The 18,378-nt window shown below is 38.6% G+C and overlaps 2 protein-coding genes across 4 annotated transcripts in view; one reads left to right on the top strand and one right to left on the bottom strand.

The window, feature by feature from the left end:
- DPP8 (dipeptidyl peptidase 8) overlaps positions 1-17,344 on the top strand; it is a 54,397-nt gene extending 37,053 nt beyond the window's left edge. For 2 of the 3 annotated variants that reach the window (XM_065942060.1, XM_065942059.1), the window contains exons 17-21: positions 7,267-7,413; positions 8,627-8,779; positions 9,966-10,108; positions 10,820-10,931; positions 13,264-17,344. In XM_065942060.1, coding sequence (XP_065798132.1) covers positions 7,267-7,413; positions 8,627-8,779; positions 9,966-10,108; positions 10,820-10,931; positions 13,264-13,386 — 678 coding nt within the window. In that variant the 3' untranslated portion in view covers positions 13,387-17,344. Of the gene's footprint in view, positions 1-7,266; positions 7,414-7,818; positions 7,975-8,626; positions 8,780-9,965; positions 10,109-10,819; positions 10,932-13,263 lie in introns of those variants that run through there. The other variant, XM_065942061.1, reaches the window with a different exon arrangement.
- Positions 10-557, bottom strand: LOC136171948 (large ribosomal subunit protein eL21-like). Its single transcript, XM_065941042.1, has one exon. The coding sequence runs from the start codon at positions 531-533 to the stop codon at positions 51-53; it is 483 nt and encodes a 160-aa protein (XP_065797114.1). The 5' UTR covers positions 534-557; the 3' UTR covers positions 10-50.
- Positions 17,345-18,378: the final 1,034 nt, after the last annotated feature.

Here is an 18,378-nt window from a genome sequence, read left to right as displayed (position 1 = left end):
TTCTTCTTTTTTTTTTTTTTTTACAGTCCATGTCTTTATTTTTACACCCTTCAGGCCATGAATTCATAGGGAATGGGTTCCAACAGTTCAGGTTTCTTTCCGTTGGTCCTCACAAAGTGTGCTTCTCTGGGTGGAGCAGGCTGGCGCTTCAGCTGAACCCAAGTCCCTTTCTGTTTGGCTTCCTTCTTTTTCTGATCATTTTCCTTCACACGTTTTAGGAAGCTATCTCGGCTCTTAGAGTGCTTAATATGCTCGATACGCACATTAATTCTCTTGGCAAGAATCTTGCCCTTAGCTTGTTTGTTTACAATGATGCCAACAGCATGCTGGGTAACATTGTAGACTCTCCCAGTTTTGCCATGGTAATATTTGTGGGGCATTCCTTTTTGAACACTACCCATTCCCTTGATATCTACAATATCACCCTTCTTGTAGATTCGCATGTATGTGGCCAAAGGAACAACTCCATGTTTTCTAAAAGGCCTAGAGAACATGTAGCGGGTGCCCCTCCTCTTTCCCTTTGTGTTGGTCATTTTGGTGAATTACTGGAAGATGGTGGTTCCTATTTTCTTTTTTTAAGATAATTTGTTATTTAAATGTCTGGTCAGTTGTTTAAGATTTGAGCTTTGCTGAGCCTCTGCTATTACTGACTGTGGTTTATGCCCTCATTACCCAGTTTAGGAGTTTAGGAAGCTGGGTTTTGTTAGGTAGCGAATTTGAAAATCAGTGTCACTTTCTTTTTTTTGGCCATGCTGCTTTGCTTGTGGGATCTTAGTTCCCCAACCAGGGATTGAACCAGGGCCCTTGCCAGTGAAAGTGCAGAGTCTTAACCACTGGCTGCTGCTAAGTCGCTTCAGTCGTGTCCGACTCTGTGCGATCCCATAGACGGCAGCTCACCAGGCTCCCTGTCCCTGGGATTCTCCAAGCAAGAACACTGGAGTGGGTTGCCATTTCCTTCTCCAATGCATGAAGGTGAAAAGTGAAAGTGAAGTTGCTCAGTCGTGTCCGACTCTTAGCGACCCCATGGACTGCAGCCTACCAGGCTCCTCCGTCCATGGGATTTTCCAGGCAAGAGTACTGGAGTGGGGTGCCATTGCCTTCTCAGAATGCCCGGGAATTCCCTCAATGTCAATTTCTTAATTCACAGTGAGGACTATGACTGTCATGGGGAATGTAATAGTCATGTCAGTTAGTAAATATGTTATATTCTAGGTAGAGAACTTGTTTGGAAAATGATATTAAATAATTAAATGTCTTGGTTATAAAAGAGTCTTAACAGATAGTTTTGAAACCTTTGGTATCCTAATGAATTCCCCCTCTTCATTCTAAGGCCAGATCTCTCATATAATACTTTTATCAGCTAGTTAAGGCAGCTGCTGGAGAAGGAGATGGCAACCCACTCCAGTACTCTTGCCTGGAGAATCCTATGCACAGAGGAGCCTGGTGGGCTGCTGTCATAGGGTCTCACAGAGTCGGACACGACTGAAGCGACTTAGCATGTATGCATGCATTGGAGAGGAAATGGCACCCCACTCCAGTATTCTTGCCTGGAGAACCCCAGGGACAGAGGAGCCTGATGGGCTGCCGTCTATGGGGTTGCACAGAGTCGGACATGACTGAAGTGACTTAGCAGCAGCAGCAAGGCAGCTGCTAAGTGGCACGAGTCCACATGTCACACAGCTTTTACATAGAGAAGCTAGAATTTAAACCCGGGGCTTCCCAGGTGGAATTAGTGGTAAAGAATCTGCCTGCCAATGCAGGAGACCCAAGACATGCAGTTTGTTCCCTGGGTTGGAAAGATCCGCTTGAAGAGGACATGGCAGCCCACTCTAGTATTCTTGCCTGAAGAACCCCATGGACAGAAGAACCTGGTGGGCTGCAGTCCATGGGGTCGCAAAGAGTCAGACGTAACTGAAGCAGCTTAATACCCCACATACTATTCTTCAGCACTCCAAGTTTACACCTTGATTTTCTTTTTTTCTGCATTAAATATTAGCATGTGAATATTAAGGAAATTTTACTGACTATCAGAGTAAAGTGTTTTGGGTAGGTTAGTTGGTTAACTGGTAATTTTTTTTTAAAGTTTAATCTTGGTTATGTACCTCACATTGAGTCCCTAAAGAAGTTAGAAGTACACTATTTTTGTCCTAAAATAACACTCTCTTTTTTAAGGTTAGTTTATTTTTGATGGTGCTGGGTCTCTGTTGCTGCACTCAGGCCTTCTGTAGGTCTGGCCAGCAGGGGCTCCTCTTTGTTGCGGTCGCGCAGGCTTCTGGCTGTGATGGCTTCTCTCGCTGCAGAGCACAGGTCTAGGTGCGCAGGCTTCCCAGCTTCAGGAATCGCGGCTCCTGGGCTCTGGAGCACAGACTTAGGAGTTGTGGCACATGGACTTGCACCATGGCATGTGGGGTCTTCCCAGACCAGGGATTGAACCTGTGACTCCTGCATTGGCAGATGGATTCTTATCTACTGTACCATCAGGGAGGTTCAGTTACAACTCTAGAATTCAGTAAATACCCTATTTCATAGTTAAATCCAGTTATTCTGATCTGGAAGTGTATCTAGGTGTCAAGTTATCCAAAACATACAAGGTAGCTACATAAGCCATAACATCTCAGCGATGATGGTCATATGTCAACTTAAATCACTTTGCCATTGTTTAATGTGTTTTACAAACAAAACGTGATTTGCATTTACATAGTAGTTATCTACACATAAATTATGAAATAGTTAAATGAAACTTCTCTTAAAAACTTGGAAGCCAGATCTTTGTGAACTTAAAAAAAGGTATAATATAAAGAAATTCAGAGAAATTACAGGACATTCTTAAAAGCTTCACATGTTCTATTATTTAAGAAGGATGTTTCTTCTTCCCAGTGAAGAAATGATATATAAGATACGTGAAAAACATACTATAAAAACTAGCTGGTTATCTAGATTTTTAAGACTAAAGGACTCCTTATATTAGTGAAGTGAAGTGAAGTTGCTCAGTCGTGTCCAACTCTGTGACCCCATGAACTGTAGCCTGCCAAGCTCCTCAGTCCATGGGATTTTCCAGGCAAGAGTTCTGGAGTGGGTTACCATTTCCTTCTCCAGGGGATCTTCCCGACCCAGGGATTGAACCTGGGTCTCCCACATTGTAGGCAGACGCTTTACCATCTGAGCTACCAGGGAATCCCCTCTTATATTAGTAATTAAGTTTAAAAAGTCTAAGCCATATGAAAAGATAGTGTCACTAATCATTAGGGAAATGGAAATCAAAACCACAATGAGGTAGCACTTCATACCCTTTAGAATAGCTCTTTTTTTTTTAATAAAAAGGAAAATAATAAATGTTGGTGAGGGTGTAGAAAAATTGGAACTCTACTTTGCTAATGGGAATGTAAAATGATGCAGCTGCTTTGAAAAACAGTATAGCAGTACTTCAAAAATTTATACATAGAATTAAAATCTGATCCAGCAATTCAGTCAGGCTACATACCCAAAAGAACTGAAAGCAGAGACTCAGATACTTGTTTGAGTTACAAGTAGGCAGTGTATTGCAACATCATTCACAACAGCCAAAAGATGGAAGCAGCCCCAGGGTCCGTTGATAGACGACTGGGTAAACAAAATATGATGTATAAATGAATATTATGCAGCCTTTAAAAAGGTTGAAGTTCTGACTTCTGCTACATGGATGAGCCTTGAGGACATTATGCTAAGTGAAATAAGCCGGACACAAAAGGGTAAATATTGTATTATTCCACTGGTGTGAGATACCCAGAAGAAGCAAATTCATAGAGATAGAAAGTAGAATAGAACTTGTCAGGGACTGGGGGAGGGATAGGAGATTATTGCTTAAAGAGTTGAAGTTTCTGTTTGAGATGATGAAAAGGCTCTGGAAATCAGTAGTGGTGGTGGTTGTACAACGTGTGAATGTACTTAATGTCACTAACATAGAGCTGTTTGTTTCTCAGCGTGTTTTTTGGATGCATTCAAATTTGGTGAGCCCACAGGAAAATCTGGTATTCAGTCTGCCGGGAGATTTCACTCTAAGACTTTGAGTGATAGAATCGGTTGGCACTTCAACCCATTGGGAGATCATTCATCCTTGTGTTTGATAATAATTTTGATTAGTTATGAGAGACTCCTTAATGTAAGACCAGATCTTTCTACTAGCCCACAGTAACCTTGCAAAATTTGATTAAATCCTAAAAGTGATCCAAGCCTTTTTTTTTTTCTTCCCTTGGTACGTATTCAGATCAAAGTGGGAGTCTTTTTAAATAGGAACAGTGTCTCAATTCATAACATGAAAGGAATTACTTTCTGATTAAATTTGCAATGCCTGCAGTAGGATATAAGTGAAACCAAGGAAAGCAACAAATAATCCTATTTGAAGTTAAGGCTTATTGCTTTAAACTTTATATTGATAACAGTAGTGTTGTTTAAAAATGTTTATTTAACAAATACTTACGATACTTCCTATGTGTCGGACACTGTTCTGCAAACACAAATGCATAAGAGAGGTTAAAATAACAGAATACAGGTTTTAAAGAATTGATACTGAAGAAAGCTTTTGAATTCTTGGTGCTAAAGGGCATTGTGTTTAAATACCTTCTAAGAAGAAGCAGGCCTTGAGGCTGCAAAGGCAGAAATACTGGCTCTGGGGGAAAATGTTCTTATCAGGCAACTGACGCTATCTTCGGTGATTTACAGCAGGCAAAGAAGTAAGTTAATTTTCTTACATGTTCGTATTTGTGTTCTTCTAGGTTTACTACTTCTTTTTGCAGCTCCCTTCCTTTAAAAACAAGCACCTTTGCGCACCAAACACCTCTTCCCAAGGTAGAAAGGAAAACCATCATACTCTATTTTTCATTCATTCTTTCAGCAAATAGTCACTGAGCACCTATTAAGTACCAAGCACTATTCTGGGCAATGAGGATAATCACAGTGAACAAGTCAGACTAATGCCCCACCCTCATGAAGATTAATGAGGAAAATAAGATAAATTATGTAACTTCATATAATGGAAATGTTATGAATAATTGTTGAGAAGGAAGATAACAAAGTGACTAAAATGAGGGTTCTGATCGGAAGGTCAAGGAAGCTCTCGAGGTTGCAGAGGATGAGAAGGGATGAGCCATGTTAAAATTGCTGAGGGAAGAGCATTCCAGACTGAGGGAAGAGTAAGTCTCAAGGTCCTGGGGTTAGAACCAACTCGGTATAGTTGGTAGGAAGACTAGAATACAGTGCTCAAGGGGGAGAAATGGTGTGAGATGAGGTGAGAGAAAATAGCCAAGGACTAAGTAATGTAGGGTCTCGAAGGCAGTGGTAAGGAGTTTAGATCTTACTCTGATCTAAATGCCCTGCCATTAGAAGGAGCCAAGATATAAAGTCATACCTGATTTACATTTTTAAAACGTTGTTCTGTTACTGTGAGAATAGACTATGTGGAGGACAAGTATAGAAACAGAAAGACCTGTTTGGCAGTTGTTACAGTGGTAACTAAACATCCAGAAGTTCAAAAGGAAGATTTTTATACACGCCCACCTCCAGTCTAGCCCAGTAAATGATCAGTAGATGTTTATTGAGTGAAGATAGCATCAATTCTTATTTTAATTCCTGACTAAGTTGGTTTTCCCAATTGTTGCTATCAGAGAACGCTTTCTCAGTTTTGCCAGAATCCATTTTTTGTTTATTATCTGTCTTTCTTGTTGCGGTTTAGTCCCCCAGTTGTGCACGCCAGGCCTCCCTGCCCCTCACCATCTCCTGGAGTTTGCCCAAGTTCATGTTCATTGTATCAGTGATGCCTTCCAGCCGTCTCTTCCTCTGACGCCCTCTTCTCCTTCTGCCCTCAATCTTTCCCAGTATCAGGGACTTTTCCAGTGAGTCATCTGTTCATGTCAGATGGCCAGAATACTGGAGCTTCAGTTTCAGTCCTTCAAGTGAATATTCAGGGTTGATCTTCCTTAAGATTGACTGGTTTGTCCCAGCTTCTGGCACCAAGAAACGGAACAAAACAAAAGATTGGTTTGACCTCTTGCTGTCCAAGGGTCTTCTCCAGCACCACAGTTGAAGGCATCAGTTCTTTGGCATTCTACCTTCTTTATGGTCCAGCTCTCACAACCATACGTGACCCCTGGGAAGACCGTAGCCTTGACTGTACGGACCTTTGTCGGCAGAGTAATGTCCCTGCTTTTCAACACGCTGTCTAGGTTTGTCATAGCTTTCCTGCCAAGAAGCAACTGTCTTATGGTTTCATGGCTGCAGTCACCATCTGCAGTGATTTTGGAGCCCAAGAAGAGGAAATCTGTCACTACTTCCACCTTTTCCCCTTCTATTTACCATGCAGTAATGGGTCTGGATGCCATTATCTTAGTTTTTTAAATATTTAATCTTAAGCCAGCGCTTATACTCTCCTCCTTCACCCTCATCAAGAGGCTCTTTAGTTCCTCTTTGCTCTTAGTGTCCACCAAAACCTTGAACTTCTGTAGTTTTTTGCCCATTAGTTAAAGTCTTCTTTTCACTGGAGAGTTTACTTCTGTTGAAGCACCAACCTGCATTTAATTTCTCAGTCATTTTGAAGTATAGTTTCTAGGGTGCTAAAGTTTTTTAAGAATTATCTTACCTTTTGCACTGATCTGTGTAACAGGAAAAAGTAAGCTGACTGGTCACAGTATTTTATTAAAGTACTTAAGTTTTCCCTCTACTGGTCAGAGACAATCCCAGAAGATACAAGTAGGGAGGAAAAAAAAGGTCCTGTTCCATCATTTGAAGGGTGCATTTCTTTCTCAAGGTAGAAGTAATCATTTTAGTAGCTTTTTTTATGGAGTAGACTAAATCATTTATCTTATAGTAGTTAATATCTAGATTATAATTTTGAAGTCTGTAATTGTTCATTAATCCTCTGAACTTTGCATGTGAAGTTAAGAAAGAAAAGAAATAACATAAACATGAAAAAATTTAAGTTAATTTAAAAATATATCAGGGAAAGGGAAAGAGGGAGTTACTAAACAGTGACCATAAAAAAAAATCTGCATTATGCAAGATGAATAAGTTCTAGAGATTTGCTGTGCAAAATTGTCCTATGATTAACAAAATAGTATTGTACACTTAAATTTTTAGGAGGATCCATTTTATGTGTTCTTGCCACAAGAAAATAGTTTCATTTTATAGGCAAAATAAAAATGTAAGCTTTCTGTTTTTTGCAGCATCCTGCCTCTCTAATTTGCTTTTGTGTGCTACCATGGAATACATTTCACTGAAGTTGTCCTTCTTCCTCAGGTGCAGTTGGTGAATAATCGGTTTAAAGGCGTGAAGTACTTCCGACTGAACACCCTGGCCTCTCTGGGCTATGTGGTTGTGGTGATAGACAACAGGGGCTCCTGTCACCGAGGGCTTAAGTTTGAAGGCGCCTTTAAGTATAAAATGGTGTGTGAGCGTACCAGCGTTTCTCTTTAAGACGTTTGCATTTTTTGGTGCTTTGTTTGGTGTGAAACCCCAGAGGCAGAAGCGGGGGAAGGGGCTGTGCGTTAGCGTGCACGTGCACATGTGTGAGCCTGTGTCTGGGGGAGGGAGGGAAGGTGCCGCCCGATGCTCGCCAGGCTATTCCAGCCCACCTATGTGTAGCTTTGTGGAGCTGAGATAGAGCCACTTTTACATAGAAACCCCCTCTCTTTCTATTTTTTATGTTCAGTTTAGCCAGAAGGCATCACATTTAGTTTTCAGCATCCTGTACACTATTAAGAGGAATAATTGAGATTTGTTCTGTCCTCTGTGAAGAGAGAAACCAACTGGTTAGTGCCTTCCTTGTGACAAGCCTCTTTCTCTCTACAGGAAGCTTTAAATGCTACCTTTTAGAGATGCCCAATGTCCTTTCTGCTGCTTTGGGAAATGATGAGAATCCGATGTTCCTTTTGCACAGTAAGGCAGTTACTGTGTTTGCCAGTGTATTGGACATGCTGAGTAAGACATGGGGATTTTCTCCCACAGCCAGTTCTTTGACCTTATGTTGTATTCTCATGTAAGTTTTTGTTTTTATTTTTGTTTTTGGCTCAGTGAAGTGAGATTGTGTGCACTGGCAGGCCTAGTAATACAGATAGGGTGGTGGTGATAGGAATTAGGACTATATAGGACTTTAAAGAAATTGTATGTTCAATTCCTAGAGATAGATAATGGGGAAAGAGGAGGACAAGACCTTAAGAGTGATTCCTTCTACTTTATTGCATTCAATTTAAAGAAGAGTAAAATTAGTCATCCACTTAAGGGGGCTAATTTTTCATCTTTGGGTATAGGAAGGCTTGTTACAAGGAAGATGCTGACCTCTTAGCAGACAACAGAACAAATGGAAATGGGAAATACCCATACGACAAAGGACATTTTGGGTTGCAGTAGGAAAGAACTTTGTGACTAAGGGGTAACTAAACTCTAGGACAGGCTAGCAACAGAAGCTATAGACTCCTATCTCTGAATAGAGTTAAAAAATTTTTTTCCAAGCCACAGAATCTCAATCAATAATAAGTTCTTTTCTAAAAAATAAAAAACCACAGGTGTTTTTAGTAAGACTTCTGACAGCTTTCAAAACACTCTTATAATGAGATTTTTATTTATCAGAATCAGTGAAATGTTCTCCCTTTTTTGACAGGGTCAAATAGAAATTGATGATCAAGTGGAAGGACTCCAGTATCTTGCCTCTCAATATGATTTCATTGACTTAGATCGTGTGGGCATCCATGGCTGGTCCTATGGAGGATACCTGTCCCTAATGGCATTAATGCAGAGGTCAGATATCTTCAGGGTATGTGATTTCCTGTGGTATTTCTTTTGCACTAAGGGTAGAATTTTCTATAAATTGAGATACAAGAAAAGAACCAATTTTCTGAAGTTGACAGTATTATGAAATGTTAGGGTTTGTGTGTTTAACAGCCATGAGAAATAATAGACTTGTCAACTTGTGGGATATATATTTATATTTCTTTATATATCTGTATAAAATACTTGTCAGCTTGATCAGTTATTAGCTATTAACAGACGTATGCCAGATATTACGGGAGATAGTCATGATTAATAAAACCCACATTCATATTGGGTTGTTCTTATTTGTTTAATTATTGGGCTACAACCTCTGAGGGCAGGGATCTATCTGCCTATACTGTATCCTCAGCAGCCAAGCACAATGCTTGGCTCATAGTAGCTCCTAAGTAAATCTATACCAAATGAATAAACTACTAAATATATAAGCAGTGATTACAACTTTATAAACAACCTCTTAGAAAAATATGTTAGAAAAAAGATGCTAAAAACTTAAGAAAATGGAAATAATAAGTAGCATTTTTCTTATTTCATTAACGTGATTTTTACAGTGGAAATTATTTATTTTTAGAAATAAAAGTGATAGGGTTTTTGTATATTCAGATAATCTTTGTTTATAATAACCACAGAATGAACTCTGAATACTGCCATAATTTCCCCAGGCTTGCAGTTGTCAAGAAAGTAATTACAATATTTAAATATAAAACTGTGTGGGAGCCTTAAAATGAGACAAGTGTTTAGTACGTAAATATATTTCATCCATTGTTTTAAATTCTGTACTGCCAACAGAAGCTAAAAAAACAAAAAAGAAGAAAATGATTGCTCTTCCTATGTAAAGCTGACACTTGTCCCATATTTTTTTCCTCAGCTTACACTGAGGCATTCATATGTTCTAGTTCACCTCCTCTTCTCATGGAGACTCATGTTTATGTTTCATCCAGCCCAGGTTAAGGATTTAGTGTGTGGCACCTCTGGAACATGAAGCTAGCTGACTCATTAAGTATCAAGTTCTTGACCTTGGCATTCCCCTTTGATTTTCTGAGTTGCCTGAGACCATAATTGTGAGGCTAAAGCCTAAAGATAATTTTAGCCTATAAATTTGCAGTTATAGACTCTCAGTGTTAACCATTCTTTTCTGAACCACTCTTGACTGTCACTGTTATCTTATGTAGGTTGCTATTGCTGGGGCACCAGTCACTCTGTGGATCTTCTATGATACGGGCTACACGGAACGTTATATGGGTCACCCTGACCAGAATGAACAGGGCTATTACTTAGGATCTGTGGCCATGCAAGCAGAAAAATTCCCCTCTGAGTAAGTTCAAGCTTTAAAATTAAAATTATAAATTTAAAATAGTATTTTTTAAGATTGTCTTTAATAATAAGGAAAGCTACAAATATGACAAAAATAAAACTTAATATTTTATGGATTACTAGAAGGCATGGCTGTTTTCTTAAAGCTGAATTATAGGCCAGTTCATATAATTTGGGATTTTTAGCAAGTTATATTTGAAGCAATTGCTGAAGTGCTAAAAGAAGCTTATTAATTAAGTATACCACTGTTTCCCTGAAGGAGGGCATGGCAACCCACTCCAGTATCCTTCCTAGAGAATGTCCGTGGACAGAGGAGCCTGGCGGGCTACAGTCCATGGGGTCGCAAAGAGTCAGACACGACTGAGCGACTAACCACAGCACAGCACTGCTGTTTCCCAGTGGGGAAAATCCCGCTGGCTGCTTACATGTATTTTACAAAGAGCACATGTGATTGTTCTTTTTCTAGGGACATGCTGTAATTATTGATGTATGCTAATATCTTAATAGGAAATTGAACAAATGATTTACTTTTTTTAATTACATGTAGCATCTGGTTAATATATTACTAATTTAATGTTGAAATGTTGAATCCTTATTCTAACATTACAGTATAAGGAAGTTATTGTAGTAGATTATGGTTAGTTTTAACAAGTTTAGTAGTTTTCCCAAATACTCTATTTTACCTCATCCTCTGATATTTCCATTTCTCCAGACCAAATCGTTTACTACTCTTACATGGGTTCTTGGATGAGAATGTTCATTTTGCACACACCAGTATATTACTGAGTTTTTTAGTGAGGGCTGGAAAGCCATATGATTTACAGGTGAGTTCTTTTAATTTTCTGATTAAAATAGTCATCATTCATGATTGGTTACTTTGGAATATAATAAACGATGGAATGAAGTTGAATTTTCAGCTGTGGCCACTCTCTGCTTAAGAGAACTGAAATAATAGGCATAGTTAGCAGTGCCTCTAGTTGGATAAAAGTTAAGATTCTGTTGAAGTCAGGATGAAAATTGGTCTGTCCGATTACATTACTTGTGTATCTGTATCTGCTTTCAGTTTGTAATCGTGGACAAGATGACAGGAGTCCATTCACTATCCTCCTTTGCTTTTCTTCTTCCCCTTGGAAGGGTGAGGAAATGCTACTTGATTTCATTGTTGTAAAGGATTTTTAAGACCTGAATATATGGTCTTTTAATTTTCTTCTATTTTATATTGACACTGGGGCAGAAACCAAAAGTTACCCACCTCCATTGCTCCATTATTAAAAAAAAAAAAGCTTTTAAGAGAAACTGTTCTTCCTTTTCTTCCTTGTTTCTACTCCTTGCATGGATTATATGCTCGTAAGAAATGAAAAATATTACTTTTCCTTCTTTTATGTTTCAGTTGACATTTATGTAGGTAAACTATGAGATATTTAGCTATAACATCAGTTTTCAAGGGTCTCAGGACCCTTTATATACCAAAAAGTTTTTGTTTACATGAGTTATGTCTGTGAGTATTGCTGTTATATTGACTAAGAAAATCTTAAAATATTTATTTGTTAACAATGATAAACTATTATTACATGTTAGCACAGATCACATTTTTTTTATGGGCGAAAAACAATTTAAAGTTTACTGAGAAAGTATTGTCTTACATATCTGTAAATCCCTTTAATATCTAGCTTAATAAGAAATACACCTCAATGCTCATATCTACTTCCATGTATAGTCTGTTGTGAAATGTTGTTTTGGTTAAAGTAGATGAAGAAATTTTGGCCTCACAAAATACCTAGCTAAGAGATGGGAGTAATATTTTAGCCTTTTCAGATCATAATGGCTATTCTTTGTTGCTACACTAAAACTGGACAAATGGTAGTTCGTTGAAGGTTAGTTATAGTGTGGAATCCGAAGCCATATCTGTAAACTTTTCATGCTCTGTTATAGTCTGTTGGATGGATCTTGTACTTCAAATGCATCTTTTATCCATGCATTGGTCATCTGGAAAACACTGGTTCACTTCTAAGTGTTGACTTATTTCATCATACAATATTTTTAAAATCACATACATTAATACTACCACTGATCCCAACAGTAAGTCTTCCAAGTATTGGGAAACTCATGAAATAGTAGTGGTAGATGCAAGTTTTCCGAAATTCTAATTTTCACTTAAAATCTTGAAATTTATCACTAGCAACAAATACTGTCAATGTTGACTTTGAAGTAGCCAGCTCACATTATTTTTGAGAAAATGTTTGCCAAGTAGTCAAGTCTGAATCACCATAGATGTCTTTTTTTCAAGTGAGAAAACAGAGTTCCATTTATAAGCTCAGTTTTAGAAACCCTAGCAATCCAGTGGTTAAGACGCCATGCTTCCAGTGCAGGGGGCTTGGGTTCGATCCCCGGTTGGGGACTTAAGAGCTTGCATGCCTCAAGGCACAGATAAAAGAAAACTCCGTTGTACAAATCTTTTCCTTCAGACATCCTGTAGCAGAAGTGCATTATGCATTCTGCCCATTTTATCACCACAGAATATAAAAAGACCTCTGCTCAAGGGTTGCAATTTAATAAAATTCTAAATTTTACTTCTACTTAAATGAAGCTGGCATTTTTCCTTATTTACTAAAGTGTATGTCACTGATTTGATTCATGATAAGGCACCAGCAGTTTATCCACCATTGCCTTTCATTATCAGTGCAGATGCCAACACAGTGAATAAAGGCTTATTCTTTAATGTCTTAGTTTTGTTCTGAAAGTAGTTTTGACCCTGTGTATCCCTTGAAAGGGTTTCTGAAGACTCCAGGAGTCTGCAAACCACACTTGGAGAACCATTGATCCCTTCTGTAAGCTTAGTGGTACACAGGGAATTACAAAAAGAAGAGGGACTTCGGCGGTTCAGTCAGATGCCCACTTCCAGTGCAGGGGGCATGGGTTCCTACCTCGGACAGGAACTAAGAGCCTGTGCATCGTGGGGTGTGGCCAAAAAAGGGTTTTTTTTTAATAATATTAAAAAAGTTAAAGGAGAGAGCCCTTTACATTGGAGGTGTGTATGCAGTATCTTGGAGAAGCTCTACTCCATGTTATTAATCCTGCTGAAAATCTCTGGAAAGCTTTGGAAGGAGATACTAAGTTCTTATTTTTTGTATTTTGATTTTGTTGTTGTTTTTTAAGATCTATCCTCAGGAGAGACACAGCATAAGAGTTCCTGAATCTGGAGAACATTATGAACTGCATCTTTTGCACTACCTTCAAGAAAACCTTGGATCACGTATTGCTGCTCTGAAAGTGATATAATTTTGACCTGTGTAGAACTCTGGTATACACTGGCTGTTTAACCAAATGAGGAAGTTTAAATTTAATCAATAGAGAATTGATCATCACATTTTGGTACTTGCCACATAACATCTACTTCTGAAAGTATATCTGGTGCCATGCAGGTGTTTACAGCTTATGGATAGTAATCTAATACCTTAACCATATACACACAAAATTAAATGACACATATTCCTAAGGGACCCAGCAATACCTTGAGAATCACTGAAAGAAATAAGACATTAGCACCATGTATTCATGCTACCTTATTTTCATTTTTAATAACATTATGAAACCTCATGGACTTAGTGTATTTTTACAGTATACTTCGGAGTTTGTTAAAATATGATGATATTAGTGATTGGCTTGGTTCAATTCCAGAATCTCTGACTAGTTACAGATTTGATAGCACTTAAATGTAATTGAATAGCTTCTGCTTCATTGCTTGGGGTGTATCCAGCATGTTATAAACTAATCACTATTAAACCTATGACTTAACCAATCATTAATGATTGTTCAAGGTTGGTAGTGGCCTCCTAAAGACACCTACTTTGTTTCATTCAAACTCTGACCAGTTTTTAGCCAATCTAAATTGTATCTAGTATAAATGGTTCTCTTTGATGATATGACCCAGTGGGTTTTTCTTTTCACATAAAGGCAAGTAACTGTATATGTAGCATGATTATAATATTGATAATTACAGGCAGGAAAATTTTAATCAGATAATTAGAGCTTAAATATTTGCAGGCAGTTCCTTTCCCTTTGGGGAAAGAGAAAAATACACATTCACTAGTATTCTTCAGAAAATTTAGTGGTGCCATTTTCCATTGGGTATTTCCACGTTGAAATGTTCCAGAGTTTTAGGGCAATGGAAGGGAATTTTGGTGGAGTCGGGGAGACCAGGGTGTGGAGAATGGCAAGGAGAGGAGAAGGCAAGGGACTACTTAAGAACTAAGCAGAAGTATAATCTGACCAAAAATACTCATGAAAAAGTTTAAGAATTGAAATTTAAACTCCTAGAATATTAGCTAAGGAAATCAGAATTAAGAAATCACTCTCTTGCCAACAGTTACAGACTAACATTATTCAGGGGAAGAAAAGCTGCTTACAGCTACTTTTACATTTCTAATTCTAATTTTTTGTTATTTTCTTCTTAATTTTGGAAGCCTTACAAATTGAAACTTTCTCTAACCTTTATAAATTATTTGAGCATCATTTAAATATTGTGATCTTAACATACAGAGGTTTCCAGCCAACCTCTTTACTATAGACTGATCCCCAGCCAGCCATGACTCTTTTTCAGTGTCCAAGCTTATCAGCGATCCTTGAATGGTCGTGACGTTTTCCTGATGGAGCCCTAGCGCTTGACTGTTACGGGAGCTCATAGTGCTGATTGGTACTGGTTGGGACCTGCCACCTTAGAATCACAGGTGCTGGCTGGGTCACACTGGAGCTAGTGTCAGAGAAGGCACCCAGGAGTTTGACCCTTTTTAGCACAAGCCTCAATGTTTGGAAAGTCGTTATCAGTACTTCTAAACAGTGTTCCAAAAGAAAAAAATCTTACTCTCTCTCACCATTACAGAGTGAATAGATGCCTATTCTAGAGAGCACAGCCTCCATTAGTAAGGATAGCTGTGCTTGAGATGTGGGCTTCATCTTTGAGGGCCACATGGGAGGTGGGGGAGGTCCAGAGATGGCAGGGTGACCTGCTGGTTCTGTCCGTGGAGGGGATTGGGTTTTGCTGTTTTTGTATTTATACTGTATTATAGATACCACACTTTTCCCTATGACTGTATATGTATTGATTTTCTTGTTTATGATATTTTCCCATGCTGAGATATGTTTATATTCTTTTCAATGTTAAATTAAATTGATTTGGGTAATATTCTTCCCCAAGAAAGTATTTTCCCCCATGACTAAAGTTTGTATCTGATTACTGAAGATGATTTTTGTTTGTGCACCTAGTTGGCCTCCGAGGATATATCCTTATATAACATGCAAAGTAGAAATGGTATACAGTAGCTTTTAGACAGCTGTTCATTTGAAACCTCTTACCCAGTATTGCTGTGTTTTCAAAATGACATCTCGTATTTTACCAAAACAAACCTTAAAGGAACCTCATGGACTCTCAAATTCACAGATACTTTCCTTTTGCATCTTGCCATCTGCTTTCCTCCCATCACAAGGAATGTTTCTGTTATCATTCCCTGTCAGTCAAAGGCCATTCTCCTTCTATAGAGGGGGGAAATACCTGACTGAATTTGCATGCAGAAAGACAACTTGACTGAATTTGATTTTTAAAATCAATGTGAAAAACATAGTCAGTTCAGGCAATCTGTAGAAACCTCACTAAAACTATTTGTACCCTGTGTACGGGGGCAACAAACTAAAAGTCAAGAGCATAGCAGCAATTTTAGTGAGAACCAAAAATGCTAGGTTAAACGCCAAGGGGGAGTTTTGCAGGTTTGACCACGGAGTGCACTTGAACAGCCGTCAGGTAGGTATGGTTGCTTGTGTGTTGAGCAGTGAGACTCTTGAACCACACTCTTAGAAATTTGGATTTGGTTAATTAAGTGGAGACCAGGAATCTGCATTTCTAACAAGCTTTCCAGGTGACTAAAGCAAGTCATTTGTGGGGCTATTTTAAGAAGTAGGACTGAATTGGATTAAGAAAATAATAGGTGATTTTTACTCTGGACTGATTTTCAAGCACCTAAAACAATAGTCAAGATAGCTCCTCATACAATAATTATTGGCCATTTATCTCCCCTTGGTCTGGAGATTAATTTTGGAATGAAGGTTTTTCCCTGTTGCTATTCCTGGCTTGTTTCCAGTGCCTCATACATAAGAGGAAGAAGTCACAATACATGCATGATTTTTCAAAAGAATGAGGTAATAGATACTGATGCTTACTTTTACTTGTTTTATTTCTTAAAGAAAAGTGTATCCCACCTCTCTGTAGCATTGTTCTCTCTTTAGGTGGAATGATTCCTATGAGATCTCTCATTATAGAATTACAGAACTTTCAAGCTATTATATCTTTGATATAATCTGATGTTCTCGTTTTTTAGAGGAGGAACCTCCATATAGAGAGGAGAAATTACACCCATAGCCACACAGCCCCTTAGTGCTCCATCCAGATACTCCAACTCATGATAGTTAAATGATGTGTAGAAAAGGCAAATTTTTAAAGAAGTATTTATTAATATATTCCTATGAAACATTTTAAAGATAACATAAAATGGTTAATTTTTCCATTCTGAAGTAAATGCTAAGCATGTTTATAATGAAGCAGTACTTCTAATTAGTATATGACATTCTAAAGTTAATTAAAATTGTTACACTCAACATGTCTTCCTCCGTGTAGTGGGAGGTTTGGGGCTTGGGATATAAATGCTTGTTTAAGCCTAGGAACCCAAATTAGAGCCATTTAAAGTAAGCAAAGCGACATGGCCATATCTAAACTGAGATATGGAAGCTGAGTGTCCATTCCCAGCAGACATAGGAGACTTTTCTGATTTTCACCTTCCCACAGCCCAACCTCGCCTATCCATCTTGCAGCCTAAAATATGGAGGCATGTTAGTGCAAGGTGCTGGCTCCAGTTTTTTCTTACTTTGTCAAAAGATAGTTCTAGGTAATCATTTAAGAATCCTTCACAGAGAGAGAGAAGTAGTGTTTGTATGTTTGTTTTTAAATAACCCAAATACAAATTTATGTTGTATTCAGCACAATTGGAGTTCAGGTCTTTAATTTTAGAACATAAAGTGCCTGCTGTTTTAAGCGTTGACTTGTATAAAAAGAACTGCATGTCTCACTCCAGTAAGTTTATGGGTTTTCTCATTTTCAGCTACATGGCTTTTAATCATGTAAAGTGAAACATTAGTTTTGTTGCATTTTATTACAGGTTCTTTGTTGCAATAAAGATGCTGCTAAAATTAATTTATGTAAATGTCCCTTTTTTGCCCATTCCACATTTGTACACGCTTGCCTTGACTAGTGGCAACCGTGACTGGTTAAAACACACAAACAAGATCATGTGCTTGCAGTGGAGAATGGAGACTGCAAGGTGATTGATTACATGTGGTTTCTAGCATAGATACTAACCAAAGATACATCTGGGCTTCCTTGATAGCTCAGTTGGTAAAGAATCTGCCTGCAATGCAGGAGACCCCGGTTCGATTCCTGGGTCAGGAAGATCCCCTGGATGAAGGGATAGGCTACCCACTCCAGTATTCTTGGGCTTCCCTTGTGGCTCAGCTGGTAAAGAATCCGCCTGCAATGAAGGAGACCTGGGTTCAATCCCTGGGTTGGGAAGATCCCCTGGAGAAGGGAGAAGCTACCCACTCCAGTGTTCTGGCCTGGAGAATTCTATGGACTGAATATTCCATTGGGTTGCAAAGAGTTGGATACAACTGAGCAACTTTCACTTTAAAAGATGCATCCACACACACAGAAGGAGGTGTGCTTTGTATGTGTAAGTGGTTCCCAACACTCAGAGCTGGTACTGCAAGGGTGGGTGATGCTTGGAGCCAGTGATTAGCATCTCCTCCCTGAGCAGCTGGCAGTTTATCTGGAATACCTCTTGGAATTGACAGTGGTTTCTGCATGCTCCCTAGGAAGTTACAAGGGAGTTCAGTGTAGTACTTTCCTCAGAGATTTCTTTGGCAATTCTTTGGTCTTTAGAGGCTGAACTAGAGAAAGGGTGGAGGAAAGAAGCAGATGCACCTCTCTAAAAATAGTAAATTTGGATTTGTCTCATAATTCTTCCAGAACAGACCTTCAGTTTGGATTCTTTAGCCCTCTGAAGTTGTATGCAAAATATTGCATGAATGAGTGGAGGTGCATTCTCGGGAACAGGGCTTTGGCCTAAGATTCTCAAAGGGATAATGTTTTGTTTTTTAAATGCTGTGTTCTATATTAGGGTCTTTAAACTTTTATATATAAAAATTTAGAAATAAAAGATTATCTTTAAA

This window comes from Muntiacus reevesi, chromosome 7 (genome assembly GCF_963930625.1).
Source record: "Muntiacus reevesi chromosome 7, mMunRee1.1, whole genome shotgun sequence".
NCBI classification, from domain to species: Eukaryota; Metazoa; Chordata; class Mammalia; order Artiodactyla; family Cervidae; genus Muntiacus; species Muntiacus reevesi.
Note: the sequence above shows the minus strand (reverse complement) of the source record. Positions and strands in the feature narration are given on the sequence as shown.

Excerpts from the sequence above, each read along its gene's own strand:
- LOC136171948 (XM_065941042.1), bottom strand. The coding sequence starts at position 533 with ATGACCAACACAAAGGGAAAGAGGAGGGGCACCCGCTACATGTTCTCT.